This window comes from Pantherophis guttatus, chromosome 9, assembly GCF_059756535.1.
Source record: "Pantherophis guttatus breed Tessera chromosome 9, ASM5975653v1, whole genome shotgun sequence".
NCBI lineage: Eukaryota > Metazoa > Chordata > Lepidosauria > Squamata > Colubridae > Pantherophis > Pantherophis guttatus.
Genome location: NC_142071.1, coordinates 7,791,392 through 7,811,615, shown reverse-complemented (window position 1 = coordinate 7,811,615; position 20,224 = coordinate 7,791,392). Strand labels below are relative to the sequence as shown.

The window sequence follows — 20,224 nt, the reverse complement described above, 5'->3', positions numbered from 1 at the left end:
AATTATCAAAGCAGACTTCTTTTACACATTAAGTAAGAACAGTTTGCATGACCTTTGAAGATGCTAATTCAGGAGTAGACAATTTTTGGAGACAAAGGGTGCACTTTTAGATTATTTTTTTGGTTGTTGTTGTTGATTTGATGTATATGCCACCCTTCTCCGGAGACTCAGGGCGGCTTACAATGTGTTAAGCAATAGCCTTCATACTTTTGTATATTTATACAAAGTCAGCTTATTGCCCCCACAATCCGGGTCCTCATTTTATCTACCTTAGAAAGGATGGAAGGCTGAGTCAACCTTGAGCCTGGTGAGATTCGAACTTGCAGTAATTGCAGGCAGCTGATGTTAATAACAGTGCTTTAGTCTGCTGCGCTACCAGGCTGGGAGGTAGTGGGTCAAGGAAGCATGTTAGTGCTGTGATATTGTAACAGGTTCCGGCCCATTTTAGGGTGAGGAACATAGAATGGGTTTCTATACCCTAAAAACAAAGTGAATTCCTCTTACTTTTGGTGTTCCAAACAAATATTTTTGCATTTATCAGTGTAAAAAGGTAAAAGTAAAGGTTTCCCTCGCACATATGTGCTAGTCGTTCCCGACTCTAGGGGGCGGTGCTCATCTCCATTTCAAAGGCAAAGAGCCAGCGCTGTCCAAAGACGTCTCCATGGTCATGTGGCATGCATGACTAAATGCCAAAGGCGCACGGAACACTGTTACCTTCCCACCAAAGGTGGTCCCTATTTTTCTACTTGCATTTTTTATGTGCTTTCGAACTGCTAGGTTGGCAGAAACTGGGACAAGTAACAGGAGCTCACCCCATTAAGCGGCACTAGAGATTTGAACCGTTGAACTGCCGACCTTTCGATCAACAAGCTCAGCATCTTAGCCACTGAGCCACCACGTCCCTTATTATTTATTTATCAGTGAAATCAGGTTTAAAAAGCAAAGCAGATCCTATAAACATGATATATTTTAAATAAACCTATTTGTGGCGCTCCGTCCCCAAAATGTTTGCTTTTAATCAGTAGGAAAGAACTGGTTGGTTGAAATATTGTCCTATTAATTCAATAAGTAGAACAGACTGAGTTTTAACAAACCCACACATCCTTACACAGAGCATGCTCAATATAAGATACTTCATGCATATACAGTCCTTCTTGTTTGAATAGCCTGGTCTGGTACGTGCATATTTGGAGTATTGTGCACAAATATTCTCAATTTATTTCATAAATGTGGATATTACCTCAACCGGGGGACTCGTTGTAATTTCTCTTCCATCTGGGGAATAATGAGTCTCAGTGTAATCTTTTGAAAAAAGTTCTCTGGAAAGAATACAAAGAGGACATTATTTAGTCTTGGGAACATAGATAATTGCATAATAAGTCTACAACTACTGTATACTGGCATTTTAAGGATATTGTTTGGTATCAAAGGGAAGGAGGGGGTATTTCAATCTCATCAGAATGGCGATTTAAAAGAGCGCAGAGCATCCTGGATTCACCTTAGCAAAGAGCTTTGCACTAAGAAAATTGTGCAATATTCTTCATCGAGGCTCAGAGGGGGCATGATTGACCAGGAGAAGACATTTTGTCTTGGATCTTCTTTGATTCTTCTGGCCAATGCGACAACCAGATGAAGCAGACATATTCATGCACTTTTCTTGGCATTGCCTTCCATTTTTCTAATATAGACATACCCCTGGCATTTCTTGCTGGTCTCCTACCTTTAGCCCCGTTTTGCTCCAAGCCCAAACAAGGTCATCCAGATCAGGGGGTGTCAAACTCAAGGCCCGCAGGCTTGATCTAAGCACCCCACATGTCGAGTAGCAAATCTCCTCGACACACACACCTCCTGAGACGGTTCCTGAGACGCTGAGACCACAGGCCAGATCTGGCCCGCCATGAAAACAGCAAAGGACTGGCCTGCAGTGCCTCTGCCAGTGAAAACAAAGCTTAGGAGGGTGGTGCACAGCCCTCTCGAGCTCTGTTTTTGCTGGCAGAGGCTGCAGGAGGCCATCATGGCTGAAAATGAAGACCGAGAAGACTGCATGCAGTCTTCCTGAGCTCCATTTTCACTGGCAGAGGGCTGTGGAGGATGTCATAGCCCTATCCGGGCCACCAGAGGTTCCCCCGACACGAGTGATGTTGAGTTGGCCATGCCTATCCTGGCAACACACCCCAACCCCCCAAGGTCAAACACAACCCTGATGCAGCCCTCAATGGACACCCCTAATCCAGATGCTACCCCTAAAGTTCTACGCAACCTTCAGGTTTAGACAATAGGAAAGGGTAACATGATAATTTCTAAAACACACATCATCTAATTTAACACGAAATGTCTCAACAGTATAAGATAAAGTGACACACAGTTTGTTTACAGTTCATCCTTAATAATGAGATTAATATACATTTAGAGGGCATGTATAGCATGATGGATAGAAAAATCCATCATTTGGTGGCGCAGCAGACTAAAGCGCTGTTAAGTAACACCAGCTGCCTGCAATTACTGCAAGTTCAAATCTCACCAGGCTCAAGATTGACTCAGCCTTCCATCCTTTCGAGGTAGGTAAAATGAGGATCCGGATTGTGGGGGCAATAAGCTGACTTTGTATAAAAAAGAACACCACTTGGGGGGCCCGAAAGCCCTACTAAATAGGTATATACAAAAGTATGAAGGCTATTGCTTAACGCATTGTAAGCCGCCCTGAGTCTCTGGAGAAGGGTGGCATATAAATCGAACCAATAAATAAATAAATAAATAAAAATAAATAAATAAATAAATAAATATTCTAAAGCAGGAAGTCATTCCCAAAGCATTCAGTATGTATCTGGGTCTTAATCAGTGGTGGTTTTTGTTTTTTTTTTTTGTTTTTTTTTTATTTGATTTATATGCCGCCCTTCTCCGGAGACTCAGGGCGGCTTACAGTGCGCTAAGCAATAGCCTTCATTCTTTTGTATATTTTATACAAAGTCAGCTTATTGCCCCCACAAACTGGGTCCTCATTTAACCTACCTTAGAAAGGATGGAAGGCTGAGTCAACCTTGAGCCTTGGAGAGATTTGAACCAGCAGAAATTGCAGGCAGCTGTGTTAATAACAGGGTGCACTAAACCACTGTACTATCAAGGCTGCCCCCGGTTCGGACCGGTTCACAAGAATCGGTAGTAAAACCGGCGGGAGGCTCCACCCACTGACCCGGATGTCATCATAGGTGATCTGTGCATGCGGGTGTGATGTGACCCGGTAGTAAAGTTAAGTAAAACCCACCCTTGGTCTTAATGTTAATATTAAATTGTATCAGGGCTGCAGAGATTCTAAACAATTGTTCCCATTTTTCCATGCAGTGGCTGCTATACTAATTTCAACTTTGATGTGACATTTACTGGATTTGAGGCAATGAAAATGGCACAGCTTCTTTTAGCAGTAGAAGTAGTTTATTTGCAAGGGAGAAATAATTTCAGACCATGTCTGGTCCCCCTATTGAAATAAAGCTGCTAATAAAAACGCAGTGGCCTGGCTAGACAAGTCAGCGAGAGACCCAAAACCTGTTCCACTGGTTAGTTATTATGCAGATATAAGCCAGGTGGCAAATCTACTTATTATTATCTTTATTAGTATCTTGATTTACAGTTCAAATGGAGAACCAGTGAGAGGAATGAAATGGCATTCTTAACAACAACAACAAAAAAAAACAACCCAACAGGGTGTGTTGAAATCTGGGCTTGTGTAGGTCATGTCCCTTTTCATGCCTTAATAGGACATGACATTTCATGCCTTTTACGCTTCAACATGTAAACTCTGATGTAAGTGGTTAGAATGCAGAACCGCAGACTACTTCTGCTTGCTGCTGGCTGCAGTTTGGCAGTTCATTTCTCACCGGTTCAAGGTTGACTCAACCTTCCATCCTTTCAAGGTCGGTAAACTGAGGACCCAGATTGTTGGGGGCAATATGCTGACTCTGTAAACCACTTAGAGAGGGCTGTAAAGCACTGTTGAAGTGGTATATAAGTCTAAGTGCTATTGCTATGTAAGGCTCTTAGGAAAAGTTATACAGATTGATGAGGTGTCTGTGGAGCAGCATAAATGTGTAACCAAGCATTTTGAAATCTCTAATATTTCACGACTAACCCAGGTAATTCAAGGGACCGAAGTTTATGAGCCTTGAGTGGTTCAACTTTATCTAGAATTGTTATGGTTCATCGGTATACCATAGAAAGTAAGAAAAAGAAATTCTCAATTCTGGGGTAAGACATAATTAGCATGTTCACTAACTCTATCCCCTTCTCCTTTACAGTAATTCTATTTAATTTAACTCAATTATCTCATTTAATTTAGTTTTAATTTCCCAAACAAAGCAATACAATTTAATTTCTCTTGGATTCTGTCCAAGAATATATATTTTTTTCACATCGTCTTAGCAAAGTTAAAAGAATTTCTGAATTAACTTACTTGTTTTTTTCTAGGTGAAGGACCACTGGCTCTCCATTCACTTTAAATTCATATTGCATGGTATCTTCATACTTAGTCTGAAATGCAAAGAGTTCAGTATTTAGAGAAGTAACAGCGGAATATTCTTTTTAAAAAATTGGCAAATAAAACATGTACATTCCTAACAACTCAACACCTGTGTCAAATGGAAAGTTGCAGCCAATTCTATTGCTATTGCTTAGCGCATTGTAAGTCACCCTGAGTCTCTGGAGAAGGGCGGCATATAAATCAAAAATTTTTTTTTTAAAAAAATTCATTTATTAGATTTGGATTATTTCATCTGGTGCTTGAAAGCCACTATAAGATCTTCTTAAATGAAACTTTCTTCAGAAATTCAAGGTTTTCTTCTCCAGTTCAACTTCTTGATGTATGAGGTTGAATGAGGATGAATGAGGAATGAATGGATTGGGATACAGTGACTGAGTCAAAAGTTATCCCATGAGCTTTTCTATGGCTGAATCGACTCCTTGGTCTTAACCTCCACTATGCCACTTTCATCTACAAATACAACTTTTCTATTTCAAAGTGATGCATTCTGGGAAGCCAGGAAGGATGATATTTTGTAAAGCATTAGGAGGCTGTATAGAACTCTAAGTGCTATTGTTATTGCTATTTTCATATTGCTTGGTTCACAGCTGTCACAGCTGCCCATTATCTTTTATGAAAGATGATCCAAGACCATAAAAAGAAAGTCAAAGTCAAGTATTAATAGTAGCTGTATTAACAATACTAACTTATTAATATAGTGAAATTTGAATGTTGTAAATTACCTAGAGTTTCCTCATTTGTGTTGAATTGGATGGCCATATAAATTTGTTTAATAATAGATCAATCATTACCCACACAGTTGCATAGATTGCAATGCAAAAATCCAGATAAGCAGATGGCAAATCTAGATGGCAGCTAAAGAATACCAAAAGTTCTGTTGGCTGACAACAGAATAGTTAGCCAGACTCAATAATCCTGCACAATAGGATTTTTCGCCCCCATAAAATATTAGGGCTTTGTAAGTTTCACTCAAACCATGTCAAGTGTGTCAAATCTTGATATAAGCGTGCAAGGACTTTTCTCAAATTTCTGCAACTGGACAGATTTTTAATCAAAGTGAAACAGACCTTTGGAAGTTTAGAGTCTTACGAGATTTATGGTATGTCTATCTAAAAAGAGGAAATCATTCTTTACTTGCAACTGTCTATGAAAATCCATCTATGCAACTATTATTCAAAGTATTATTCAAAGGTCTGTAAGGGCTGGATGAGGATCCCCGACAACACCAGATCCAATCTAAAAATGAAACAGGTGATAGGTTCCAAATTATAACCTCCCTCCCATCATCACTTTTCATATTCTACGAACTCTAACAAATATGTGACTATATAACCATCTCCTTTTATAAAGCAAAACAACCTAAACTCTAAAAATGAACAATAAAAACAGCTGAGACTGCAAAATTTTGAAAGAAGTGTAGTTTTAACTCTGCCTCACATGAATCTTGAGCAAAACTCAGGTCAGATCCATCAGTAAACAAGTTGATGAAAAGCAAATCTTTTTCTTACTTTTTGGTCAGGCTTCTGAGCTTCTCCTACGTCTCTTTTGTGTAACGCATGGACTTTTTGTGGATACACTACTTCATAATCCTTAACTTTCCAGGACTCCTTTGCAGAGCTCGCTTCACAAAGAAAAGGAAAAAAAAAAAAGAGTTCACTTTGGAATGTTATTCTACCTTTTTCACATCTACAACACAATTTGTTATTCAGTTACCCATGAAGAATGAAAATAGTGGGAAACCAATTCCATTCTGCAGCCAAGCAAATTATATGACCATCACCCAGAGGTGAAATCCGGCAGGTTCTGACAGGTTCTGGAGAACCGGTAGCAGAAATTTTGAGTAGTTCAGAGAACCGGCAAATACCAGCTCTGGCTGGCCCCAGAATGGAGCGGGAATGGAGATATTGCAGTATCCTTCCCCTGCCACGCCCACCAAGCCACACCATGCTCACCAAGCCATGCCAACAGAACCGATAGTAAAATAATTTGAATTCCACCACTGCCATCACCATGTAATTACCAGAAACTGGTTCAACTCATATTTATTTATTTATTTATTTATTTATTTATTTATTTATTGGTTCGATTTATATGCCACCCTTGTCCGGAGACTCAGGGTGGCTTACAATGCGTTAAGCAATAGCCCTCATACTTTTGTATATATCTGCTTAGTAGGGCTTTCAGGGGGCCCCTAAGCGGTGTTCTTTTTTATACAAAGTCAGCTTATTGCCCCCACAATCCGGGTCCTCATTTTACCTACCTCGAAAGGATGGAAGGTTGAGTCAACCTTGAGCCTGGTGAGATTTGAACTTGCAGTAATTGCAGGCAGCTGGTGCTACTTAACAGCACTTTAGTCTGCTGCACCACCAAGGATCATAGATATTAAAGTTATTTATTCATTTGCTTTTTAATCCAGTTGTAAACATCAAAGTAGCCCAATACACATTACAAAAAAGGACAACAATAATTGTAATTGTAATTGCAAGTGAAAACAAAATAATAAAGTAAAATATGAATAGCCACCCAGTAAGCGGGGGTGGGGGTGGGGGTAATATCCAAACAGTAATATCCAAACACCTACAGAAGTGAGACGGTCTTTATCGTCTGCTTCAATGCAAAATTGAGAGAGAGGGAGATTTCTTAAGGTAGAGACAGATGAGGGTTTCAGCAGGTTCTGACCAATTCTGGAGAACCGGTAGCAGAAATTTTGAGTAGTTCAGAGAACCGGTAGTAAAAATTCTGACTGGTCCCGCCCCCATCTATTCTCTGCCTCCTGAGTCCCAGCTGATCGGGAGGAAATGGGGATTTTGCAGTAACCTTCCACTGGAGTGGGGTGGGAATGGAGATTTTACAGTATCCTTCCCCTGCCACGCCCACCAAGCCACGCCCACCAAGCCATGTCATGCCCACCAAGTCACACCCACAGAACTGGTAGTAAAAATATTTGAAACCCACCACTGGGTAGAGAGAGACTGAAGTCTAAGCATTTGGCCATGGAAATGTATCTTCTGAGACTGACGGACATCTTCCAAAGGTAGCCCTAGGCAGAACTTTACATCTTCCTCATAGTTTTATGTACCTGCCCATTTGTACCTGATGCTCCCAGAAACATGGGAGGGGTTTGATTACTTGCCCTACTGACAAGAAAGGTTACTATTCTCTCCTGCTTAGAGCATAGAAAAAAAAACAGCAATTCCACACAGGGTGGATTTGATTTAAATTGAGTTGATTGAAATCACAATTTAAATCATGATTTAAATCACTAGTAAAAAGGCTTGATTTAAATCAACTCGATTTAAATCATAATTTTTAAAGAGCAACTGTCATCTCTGCTACTCCTTTGACCCACTGTTGACTCACCGATAGTCCCAGTGTTGCAGAATATACAGCCTCATGCTACATAACTAAGCTCCATTTCATGCTGAATAGACTAAATTATTTATGTATCTTAAATAGAAAACTATCTTACGATAGATTTTTACCCCAAAAGTTTTTTATTAAAATAAATTCGATAAAAATCAAAAAAATCTGATTTAAATAAAAAAAATCTGATTTTTTTTAAATCATTGATTTTTATCTACCCTGATTCCACATCCCTTTCTTCTTTACCATATTGTTCTCTACCAATTACTGCTCTAATTTTGGAACATGACTCCTTGATAAGGGCAACCCCACCTTTTCTTGCTTTAAAAAAAAAATCAGGGGGACTCCAATAAACATCTAATTCTTAATTGTGTTTCGGAACCATCTGAATCAGTTGAGTATCATTGTTTGTAATGATATGTGGGAAAGATCTGGGAGACAGGAGGAAGAGCTGCAGACATGTCAACCAGCTTGTAAAAGGGATCTCAGGCCCACAGAAGGAAGGAGAACGTGGGAAGCATTTCGGAAGGGATTGTGGGGTTTCTGGAGAGTAAAAGCACAGAGGGAAGAAATACTGGTGCATAAGCGCACCAACATGCCTACCATCCAGGGGTGAAATCCAGCAGGTTCTGACAGCTTCTGGAGAACCGGTAGAGGAAATTTTGAGTAGTTCGGAGAACCAGCAAATACCACCTCTGGCTGGCCCCAGAGTGGGAAGGGAATGGAGATTTTGCAATATCCTTCCCCCTGGAGTGGGGTGGGAATGGAGATTTTGCAGAATCCTTCCCCCAGGAGTGGGAAGGGAATGGAAATTTTGCAGAATCCTTCCCCCAGGAGTGGGAAGGGAATGGGGATTTTACAGTATCCTTCCCCCGGAGTGGGGTGGGAATGGAGATTTTGCAGAATCCTTCCCCCAGGAGTGGGGAGGGAATGGGGATTTTGCAGTATCCTTCCCCTGGAGTGGGGTGGGAATGGAGATTTTGCAGAATCCTTCCCCCAGGAGTGGGGAGGGAATGGGGATTTTGCAGTATCCTTCCCCTGGAGTGGGGTGGGAATGGAGATTTTGCAGAATCCTTCCCCAGGAGTGGGATGGGAATGGAGATTTTGCAGAATCCTTCCCCTCCCACGCCCACCAAGCCATGCCCACCAAACCACACCCACAGAACCGGTAGTAAAAAAAAATTGGATTTCACCACTGCTATCATCCCTGTCCTAATGTTTTCTTTTATTTGTATCGTTTTCACGTATTTATAATTATGTTTACACTTGTATCTGTCATAAAATACATGCTTGACGAAATACATAAATAAATAAATAAAAATAAATAAAAATAAAATAAAAATTTCAGCCTCGCAAGATGCTGTTAATGTGCCTTTACAGGGAATTAATATTCATGTGCTTGTTACCTAAACTACCTCACAGGGCTAGCATTACTTTAATTGCTTTGTATTTTGAATTACTGCAGTAACCTTGGGTAGCCAATAAAATACTGTAATACTAAAGAAATAAATGCGTAACCAGCTTTCTTTCATTCCATTCATCATTGTCTCTCTTCTACGTAAAATGCAGACGTTCCCAGGGCCCGAGGCCACCGAACGAATGGCTCTTCAACCAGAAACTGGAAAACTCCCTGCCTTCAGCTTTAAAAGTAAATAAACTGAGTCTCGAAGGGATGGGTGAGGGTTGGGCTGTGGATGAATGTAAGCACGTTTATCAGGAACACAAAGTCAAGGATGAATCGGTCAGAGAGGGAATTATGAATCACTTGCACATAATAGAGAATTCTTATGTGCATTTGTGCTTTGGAATCTTTCGGTCTGGTCCAACGTTTCTAGAATCCTCTTTTCTGGCCTTGAGCCTGAGGTAAACTGACACATCAGTTCTGAAAGTCCCTTCTGTAATTCCCGTCAGAGGATGAGTGGGATGAAGACTAGAATATTTCTCTACAACGAGGGATATTTACCTAATTCTAAAGGAAGTGAGTATCTGAGCAGAAAAATTAAACGCTCCAGCTCCTGGTTTCTGATTTGGAGTAATTCTATACATACATATATGCATGCTCAGGAGCAGTGGTTGGTTGCCCCCAGTTCAGACCGATTCGCAAGAACCGATAGTAAAACTGGCGGGAGGCTCCGCCCACTGACCTGGACGTCATCAGGAAGTTTCTGCGCATGCGCAGAAGCGTGCGCGCAGTCCCGTTGCGAACCGGTAGTAAAAGTAAGTAGAACCCACCCCTGCTCAGACTGAAATATGGCCTTCCTGAATCCTTGACTAATCCTTATCTACCGTATCATACTGGTTATCTGTAAAAATTCAGGGTGTCATGTCACAACTTGTTGTGGATAATTGCAAACATTTTGTGGACACATTTTTGGGGGCTTTTCTCCCACAAATACTATCTATCTATCTATCTATCTATCTATCTATCTATCTATCTATTTATCTTCTATTTATCTATCATCTATCTATCTATCTATCTATCTATCTATCTATCTATCTATCATCTATCTCTATCTATCTATCATCTATCATCTATCATCTATCATCTATCTTCTATCTCTATCTATCTTCTATCTCTATCTATCTATCTATCTATCTATCTATCATCTATCTATCTTCTATCTCTATCTATCTATCATCTATCTATCTATCTATCTATCTATCTATCTATCTGTCATCTTCATAAAACAAAAATTATAAATTCGAACTAAATGAAAGAACTAAAATGTGACAGGGATGATAGGCATATTAGTGCACTTGGACACGCCCCCTTAAAGATGGGATGAGGTCCACAGAAGTTAATTTGGAATTAAAACTGTGAAATTTAGTAGCTGAAACAACGGAATTGGGTAAGATATTCCAGACTTTGAATATTTTCTGTTATAAAAATCATTTTTTTTTTTTTACAATCAAGTTGAAAGCAGTCTACATTAAGTTTAAAGCAGTTGTTCTCATGTGTTACAATTCGTTGGAGGCGATATTGGACAGGGACAAAGCTAAAAGCAAGAAGGGACATTAGTCATTCTCCTTCTCCAATGTTCTCCTTCCTTCTTGCCTTCCTCCTCACACAGCAGGCTGCCAAAAAAAAAAGAGGATTTTCATCGGAGATCTGATCCCTCCCAAAAGGCCTCTGCAATTAATACACATATGGCTGAAGAGCTACGTTAATCTGGAATCATCCCTTCAACAAGGGTTGTTCTTTTCTCACAGGTCATGAGGGAACATGCCTTACAGGTAAAAGATCCTTCATCTGCTTACTTCTTTGAAAACTACCTGTATATTTATAACACCTAAGCCCTAATGCCAGCCTGAAGCTATGAAACATTAGTAGTGGTGAGTAATTCAGAGCGTTTAAAAAAAAACAAAACCCTGTGCAGACAACTTACACTTGAGCTTGAATAATAGCAAAGTAATTAGGGAGTAAATAGATCCATATTACAGGTCATTACATAGGAATGCTTGATAGCAACGGAGCAGGATATGCTGTATCCATAGTATGGATCCTACACAGCAAGCTTTGAATGGTGGAAATAACTCAAAGGATGCCAAAGGTATCATCACTGGTATGACCGTTTCAGAAGAACATAAACCAGCAGAAGAGACTCAAAACATGGTGAAGAAGATGATTAAGGGTGTCTAACAATTTATTTATTTATTTAGTTATTCAATTTATATGCCGCCCCTCTCCGAACACCACAATACACTCAAAAAATCACCATAAAAACACTTAAAAATTTAAAACATAAAGACATTAAAACCCATTCACACCATTCATGGCCGGATCTCGTCAGATCTCAAGGAGAGATCAACGGCCCCTGGCCTGCCGGAAAAGTCAGGTCTTCACTGCTTTTTGGAAGGCCAATAGGGTGGGGATGGTCCGGATCTCAGGAGGTAACTGGTTCCAGAGAGCTGGGGCAGCCACAGAGAAGGCCCTCCCCCACGGGCCCGCCAGCCGGCATTGTTTAGCTGACAGGACCCGGAGAAGATCAACTCTGTGGGATCTTACCAGTCGCTGGGAGCTATGTGGCAGAAGGCGGTCTCGAAGATAACCTGGCCCTGAGCCATGTAGGGCTTTAAAGGTAATAACCAACACCTTGAATTGTCACCGGAGACCAATAGGGAGCCAGTGCAGCTCGTGGAGAATTGGTGTAATGTGGGTGTACCTAGGTGCACCCACGACAGCTCGCGCGGCTGCGTTCTGGACCAACTGTAGTCTAGTCTTAAACCTATAACAGAGGTGTATGTTCCCCTTCCCCCACCAAGGGCCATATTTGATCTTTAGGTACCCTACCTGGTATGTACTCCAAAAAGTGGATATGACCAATCCGACTGGATTGCATTTAAATTAAACTTTAAATTTAAGGTTAAAGATTAGAACTTCTACAGGCAGATATTTTAAGGTTTGGCACACTAATCTCTTTTATTCTTTCTGCTGGCAAGCAGCCATTAGGTTACCTCATTAGAAGGAGTGGTAGAAATCAAAATTCTCAACTCCGGAATGCTTGGATTGCATGAAGTCCTGTTTGACTTTTCATAAGAAAAACTTGATTGATGTGAAGAACCAGTGAGCTAACTTCAAATGGGATTCACATCAGAGGTGGGTTTCAGCAGGTTCTGACCAGTTCTGGAGAACCGGTTGCGGAAATTTTGAGTAGTTCAGAGAACCGGTAAAGACCACCTCTGACTGACCCCGCCCCTGTCTATTCTCTGCCTCCCGAGTCCCAGCTGATTGGGAGGAAATAGGGATTTTGCAGTATCCTTCCCTGGATTGGGGAGGGAATGGTGATTTTACAGTATCCTTCCCCTGGATTGGGTGGGAATGGAGATTTTACAGTATCCTTCCCCTGCAACACCCACCAAGCTATGCCACGCTCACCAAGCCACACCCACAGAACCAGTAGAAAAAAAATTTGAAACCCACCACTGGTTCACACAAAGAATAATTTGGCCTGAAATAACACAGTGTCTCCTTCCCTGTGTGGAATCATTGATTTGTCTGGGTTAGGCACTTGCTTTTTTAAGTAGACAGTTTGTTGTTTTACTCAAATGTTACTAATTAGAAACTTCTAATTAAAAGAACCTCTAAGGCAGGGGTGTCAAACTCACGTCATCACGGTGGCGTCACATGACGTATCAGGACTTCCCCCCCTTTGCTAAACCGGGTGTGGGCGTGGCCAGCTCGTGACACATCCAGCCCGCGGGCCAGGAGTTTGGCAACCCTGCTCTAAGGGAGCAATGGCTGTTTATCTGACCATACACAGTAGGATTTCCTTGGCAATTTTCAGATACGTGGACTTCAACTCCCAAAATTCCATAACCAGCATAGCCATTTCTCAGAATTCTGGGAGCTGAAGTCCACTCACCTTCAATTTGTCAAAGATGGGACTTACTGGTATAGGGTTTCTCAGGTATCTAATGGTCCAATGGACACTTCCAGGAGCAACACAATTTGATCTATAAGAGTTCTTCTCCAGGTACCATTCTCCATAGCATGGGTCAGCAGATGCTGCGGATCTGGAGACGCATGTGGCTCTTTCACCCCTCTGCTGCGGCCCCCTGTCACTCAAAATATGCATCACAACCGCCAATGTGCGACACCCACCAGCACACGATTTATTGAGCTTTTCTACCCCCGGTAGGCCAACCATGGATAAATCCAAGAAAAGAAAAGTTTCAGAAGAAAACAGAACGTTCAATTCAACTACATATGCTAGTTTTGTGGCCGCTCAAGAAATAGTCAGGCACGGGAAGGGTTTTGTGGCTCCCGGTGTTTTCTTTTCTGTGGGAAACGGGTCCAAATGGCTCTTCGAGTGTTTAAGGTTGCAGACCCCTGCTCTATAGAAATGAATAAGAAGTACAACTTAGAAGTTCAGGAGATACGTGTTCCATTTACAGTATCTATACCAGAGCAAGTTTGACAGGACAATGCTGACAGGTCTGTCAGCATTGTCCTGCAATTGATCTGCTAGAAGTGAACCATCTACCTTTTACAAATGTTGCTTTTTAAGGAATTGAATGTTTTCAAACAATTACTTTTGTGTTCCCTGACTATAGCTGATTTTATATGAGTAAGCAGATACAAACTAGTTTCTGTGTGGGTGTTCAAAATCTATTTTGGGTAATTATTAAAAGCAAATTATTCATCAGAACCTGGGGAACAAAACATGCCACCAGATAACACAAGACTTCATCTGTGAGGCAAGCAGAGTGTTGTCAAGGTTTTTTTTTTTTAAATAATTTTTATTCAACATTTGCATCTTTAACATCCTTGTTACGTTTTTACAGCTTTCCGATACTGGCATCTTTGATAATATCTATAACCAACTATATATACATACATTTTATATATTACTTACTAATTTCTATATTCACTACAATTTATACCTATCTATTAAACAATAACTATTTCGTTCCTCTATAATACCTTCTTTTATGTTTATACTTTTATACATTTTTTTTTAATTTGATTTATATGCCTGCCTTCTCCGGAGACTCAGGGCGGCTTACAATGCGTTAAGCAATAGTCTTCATACTTTTGTATATTTATACAAAGTCGGCTTATTGCCCCTACAAACTGGGTCCTCAATTTACCTACCTTAGAAAGCATGGAAGGCTGAGTCAACCTTGAGCCTTGGCGAGATTCGAACTTGCAGTAATTGCAGGCAGCTGAATGTTAATAATAGGCTATTAGTCTGCTGCGCCACCAGGCTCTTTAATTAACATTAATTTTGGATTGTTTCTCCAACCAGTTATACCATCTATTCCATGTCTCGTAATAAATCAGTCTTTTAATTCCATTGTTAATTTATCTGCTTCTGCACATTCTAGCACCTTTTTTATGATCATCATATTTGATGGAGCAAATCTTTGTTTCCAATTTTGTGCAAATGAAATTCTGGCGGCCGTAATTATGTGAGGTATAAGGTAATAAATTTTTTTCCTAATCTTGTCTTTTATAATTCCCAATAAAAATAGTTCAGGTTTCCTAGCATTTTTTTCCCCTGTTATTTCCTCTAACCATTTTTGGATTTTTAACCAATATGCCTTTGCTTTGGGGCATGTCCACCACATGTGGAAATATGTCCCATGTTGATGATTGCATTTCCAGCAATTTGGTGCATTTTTTTGGAATATCTTGGCCGATTCAGTCAGGGTTGTGTAATGAGCTTGGCAATGGAAATATCCCTCTCACTTCCAGGTTATTGAAATGTTGATGTGTGCTTCTGCTGCTGTTGTAGCTGCTAGATTGGATCCCAAAGACCCAGAGATTATTCCAAATCTAAAGATTTGCCTCTTTTTCATGATTCATTGCACCTCTAAATTTGATTACATTGACCGCTGTTTCTCAACCTTAGCAACTAAGATAGGTGGACTTCAATGCCCAGAATTCTGGAGTTGAAGTTCAACTTCTGGGAACTGAAGTCCACAGATCTTAAAGCCACCAAAGGTTGAAAAACACTGACATAGATGTGACATAAACAATGTGAGTTGTGATGGCACTGGATTGTTTTTTTTGGTCTATTGCACACAAACACATGGAAGTGTTTGATGCAATTGCTTCTCAACATACACTTACTTAGACTATATCAATCTCCAGATGGACTTTATGCTTGGCCAATATACTTTAACATGTAAAATCTCTATGAACAATCACCTAATTGATGTATTGTTAATATACAGTAAGTTGCTCAAGAACTCTTTTTTTTAAAGGAAACTTTCCTGTTTTTCTCCTTTTATATGTCAGTCTCACTGATGCAAGGTTTTTAAATATAAACTTTCTCTTCTTAAAAAAACAATGCTGCAATTTTCCCAGAATGTTGAGTACAGGGAATCCATCTCTTAGAACCATTCATTTAGCAACTGTTTGAATTTATGGTGGTGCTGAAAAAAAATGATTTATGACCAATCCTTGCACTTACAACTGTCACAGTGTCCCTGCGCTCATCTGATCATGATTCAGGCACTGGGCAACCATCATACATTTACAATGGTGGTCATGCGATCATCACTTGTGCTCTTCCCAGCTGGCTTCACACAAGCAAAATCGATGGGAAAATTGACAAGCAGTTAGAAATCACGTTAATGTGATGTCTCGCTTAACAACCACAGCAAAAAGGTTATAAAATCAGGGATGGTCACAGGATATCTTACTTAATGACTGCACCAGCTAACAAAATCTCCTATCCCTATTGTGAATGTAAATTGAGGATTATCTGTAGTGTATTTTTTCTTTAGTGGTTTTTGGGAGAAAGATGAACATCAAAGGAATTGGATATTAATATTTGCATTACGAGCAATGAGAATGAGCCATGGTGACGCAGTGGTTAGAGTGCCGTACCACAGGCTACTTCTGCCGACTGCCAGCTGCCTGCAATTTGGCAGTTCAAATCTCACCAGGCTCAAGGTTGACTCAGCCTTCCATCCTTCCGAGGTGGGTAAAATGAGGACTCAAATAATTGGGGGCAAGAGGCTGACTCTCTAAACAGTTTAGAGAGGACTGTAAAGCACTGTAAAGCGGTATATAAATCTAAGTGCTATTGCTATTACTGTAGAGTAAGTTTAAGGAAGGGAGTGTGATGCCTCAGGGGTTAAAGATGCTGAGCTTGTCAGCTGGAAAACTGACCTGAGTGCCACGTGATGGGGTGAGCTCCTGTTATTTGCTCCAGTCCCTGCCAACAGTCTGAAAGCATGCAAATGTGAGTAGATAAATAGGTACCACTTTGATGGGAAAATGACATTATTCCATGTACAGTCATGCTGGCCACATGACCACGGAAGTGTCTTTGGATAATGCTGGCTCCCTTGACTAAGAAACAGAGATGAGCACACATACCCCTAGAATCGGATATGAACTGGACAGGAGAAACCTTTAAGGAATTGGAGGTGGGGAGGGAGAGAAAGGTAGCATGTGAGAAATTGAGTTTGGAAGATGAAGTTTGTGGTGTCACAAACTCCAGTTAACCACACTTGCTCTATTGCAAATAGCAGGATTGGAGAAGGAGGTGTTAGAGAGTTAAAGGCATCTCCTTCCATGCCACAGTGCTGATTCTGGTTGATTAGATCCAAGCATGCATATTACACAGCGCGTTTGGTCCAGCTTTCCCGTTCCCATCAGATTTCACGAAGCAACCTCTCTCTGCCTCTACTTACCAAAAAGACACTATCCTAAATAGGAAAGAAGCACAAATCGAAGAATAATGCCAGCGGGCCCGGGGAACGCAGAGCGGGATGGAGCCCATTAAATGGCTCATGTGATGTGTTGTCACTGGGGGGGGGGATGATTTTATTATATTAATTTATTAATTTATGATTATTCTCTTTTATTAGTTTTATTGTTTTATATATGAGGTTTTTATATTCTTCTAAGCTGCCTTGAGTCGCCATATGCGAATAGGCGGCAATATAAATTTAAATAAATAAATAAATAAGTAAGTAAATAAATAAGTAAATAAGTAAATAAGTAAATAAGTAAATAAATAAATAAGTAAGTAAGTAAGTAAGTAAATAAATAAATAAATAAGTAAATAAATAAGTAAATAAGTAAATAGATTAATGAATAAATAAATAAATAAATAAGTAAATAAGTAAGTAAGTAAATAAGTAAATAAGTAAATAAATAAGTAAATAAATAAATAAATAAATAAGTAAGTAAATAAATAAATAAATAAATAAATAAATAAATAAGTAAGTAAGTAAGTAAGTAAGTAAGTAAGTAAGTAAGTAAGTAAGTAAGTAAATAATAAGGTAGGGTAGAGATACGATTTCAGAGGTTCAGATAGTCTTCGGACTATCTAGACTACGGAGTGCCCCATGAAGCGTGTTTTGCAGTAGTCCAATCAGGAAGTGACTAAGACATGAGTGAATGCAAGCACAGTGCCCTGCAGCCCAGGAATGAACAAAACTGGTGCACAAATTAGCAGTTGTGCAAAGGTCTCCCTGGCCACAGCTGCCACCTGCTCTTTGAGTAGGAGCTATGAATCCAGAAGAAACCCCAGCTTGTGCATCAATTCTGAATGGAGTGCGCCATCCAAAGACGGAAACACTCCATGTTCCGAAAGTGGGTTGCCTCCCACTCCCAACCCCCTCAGCAGCCTTTGATGCCATAGTTGATAGTATCAAAGGCTGCTGAGAGATCAAGGGAATCAGGATGAATGCACTACCCACATCCTAGGTTTACCACAGATCAAAAACAAGCATGACCAGAGTAGATCTCCATGCTGCACTCTAATCTAAATTCTGGCTTGAAAGTGGTTCGTGCCACAATCTTAACCCAGCATGCTACACTGAGCCCTATTTAAATTTACCAACCAGACTGACTTTAAGGTAAAGGTAAAGGTTCCCCTTGCACATAAGTGCTAGTCGTTCCCGACTCTAGGGGGCGGTGCTCATCTCCATTTCAAAGCCAAAGAACCAGCGCTGTCCAAAGACCTCTCCGTGGTCATGTAGCCGGCATGACTAAATGCCGAAGGCACATGGATCGCTGTTACCTTCCCACCAAAGGTGGTCCCTATTTTTCTACTTGCATTTTTTACATGCTTTCAAACTGCTAGGTTGGCAGAAGCTGGGACAAGTAACGGGAGCTCACCCCGTTATGCGGCACTAGGGATTCGAACCGCTGAACTGCTGACCTTTCAATCGACAAGCTCAGTGTCTTAGCCATTGAGCCACTGGGTCCCTTTTATAGATATACTAAATCCACAAGTCACATAACCAAGGTTATAACTGAGTATACTCCATTAGTGATACCCTGGATGCCTAGGCTCCCACCAAATTAGTTAAGCAAGCTGCATGAATACACCTTTCCCTGCCATAGTAAACAAAATTTCTCCCAAAGTCTCATATGAAAGAGAAAGCATTTAAGGCCACACTTAACATGGATTTTAAAGAATATTCATCTACGCTAACTGGAAAATAAAATCTGTATTTCTGTGCTGCCAACTGGCATAAATCTGAAAACCTTATATTGAGAAAAGTACCAAGTAGTGTCACATTTGTTTGAGTACAGTCTGAAGATTCCTTGAAGATAACAATAATAATGCTAGCTTTTGTTTTGTTGAATAATAGGATTTGGTGGCGCAGCGGACTAAAGTGCTGTTAAGTAGCACTTAGCTGCCAGCTGCCTGCAATTACTGCGAGTTCAAATCTCACCAGGCTCAAGGTTGACTCAGCCTTCCATCCTTCTGAGGTAGGTAAAATGAGGACCCGGATTGTGGGGGCAATAAGCTGACTTTGTATATATATAAAAAAAGAACACCGCTTAGGGGGGGCCGAAAGCCCTACTAAGCAGGTATATACAAAAGTATGAAGGCTATTGCTTAACGCATTGTAAGCCGTCCTGAGTCTCCGGAGAAGGGCGGCATATAAATCGAACCAATAAATAAATAAATAAATAAATAAATAAATAAATAAATAAATAAATAAATAAATAAAATATTATGCAAGCTTAATTACAGGAGTTCTATTGAAAGAAAATTAAAACTGAAAAAATATTGATTTTTCCCTTTAATATTTTGCTTCCTGAAATTTTCTTGCCACAAACTTTGCCTTTCTCTGTCCTCTTCAGTCTTCTAATTTTTACTCACATTATTGGAAAACTTTCCCTCTAACTTGAACGTGCTTTGTTTCTTAGGATCTATTTCCTGCTTGACAACATTTAAGTTAAAAAAAAAAAACCCTCTATGTAATTTTAGCACAAATGAGATCTTTAAGAGCATTCTTTTGACTAGTCTGGGACAAGTGCTTGTTAAAGCAAAACCATAGAAACCTCTCAGGTACAATAGTCTTTAAGCAGTAAGAATATGAAAAAAAAAATGAAACCAAAGAAAACATCTTACCTTGGTATGAAAACATTGTTAAGCATATAGTAACCAAGAGAGCTGGGATCATTTTGGATCCTGGGTTTGGCTGGCGGGTGAGGAATCTCTTTCTGCTTTCCAGCCAACCTAAGCAGATCCCCGGTAGACTCTGAGAAGCAAGTAATGAGTGCTCCAGCTTTATTCATGCCCTCACATGAGGAAGTGTTTGCTAAAGGTGTTGCACAACTTCAAAGTTGCAACAGTACTACTAGAGGGCAGATTTTCAGCTGGCTTACCGCATGTCACTTCAACAATGATACCTGGAAGGGTTCTTTTTCAAGGCAACCCCCAAAGCAAAAGCCCAAAGGAGGGGATTAAGCAGAGCTCCCCTTGGCTGGCATGCTAATACAATTAAATTTGGGCACTCTTTTTTATACATATAAAAGTTTGTTTTTTATTTTTTAAAACAAATAAACACATAATACATCAATCCTTCCGTGTGTCTTCTCGGTGTTTCTTCCGTGACTTCTTCTTT

The 20,224-nt window shown here is 40.2% G+C and overlaps 1 protein-coding gene across 1 annotated transcript in view; it reads right to left on the bottom strand.

Annotated features, from left to right (window-relative positions):
• Positions 1-19,959, bottom strand: part of ADAM28 (ADAM metallopeptidase domain 28) — a 65,405-nt gene extending 45,446 nt beyond the window's left edge. The window contains exons 1-4 of the mRNA XM_087875909.1: positions 19,729-19,959; positions 6,040-6,152; positions 4,445-4,521; positions 1,241-1,319 (exon numbers count right to left, since the gene is read on the bottom strand). Coding sequence (XP_087732035.1) covers positions 1,241-1,319; positions 4,445-4,521; positions 6,040-6,152; positions 19,729-19,780 — 321 coding nt within the window. The 5' untranslated portion in view covers positions 19,781-19,959. The remainder of the gene's footprint in view (positions 1-1,240; positions 1,320-4,444; positions 4,522-6,039; positions 6,153-19,728) is intronic.
• Positions 19,960-20,224: the final 265 nt, after the last annotated feature.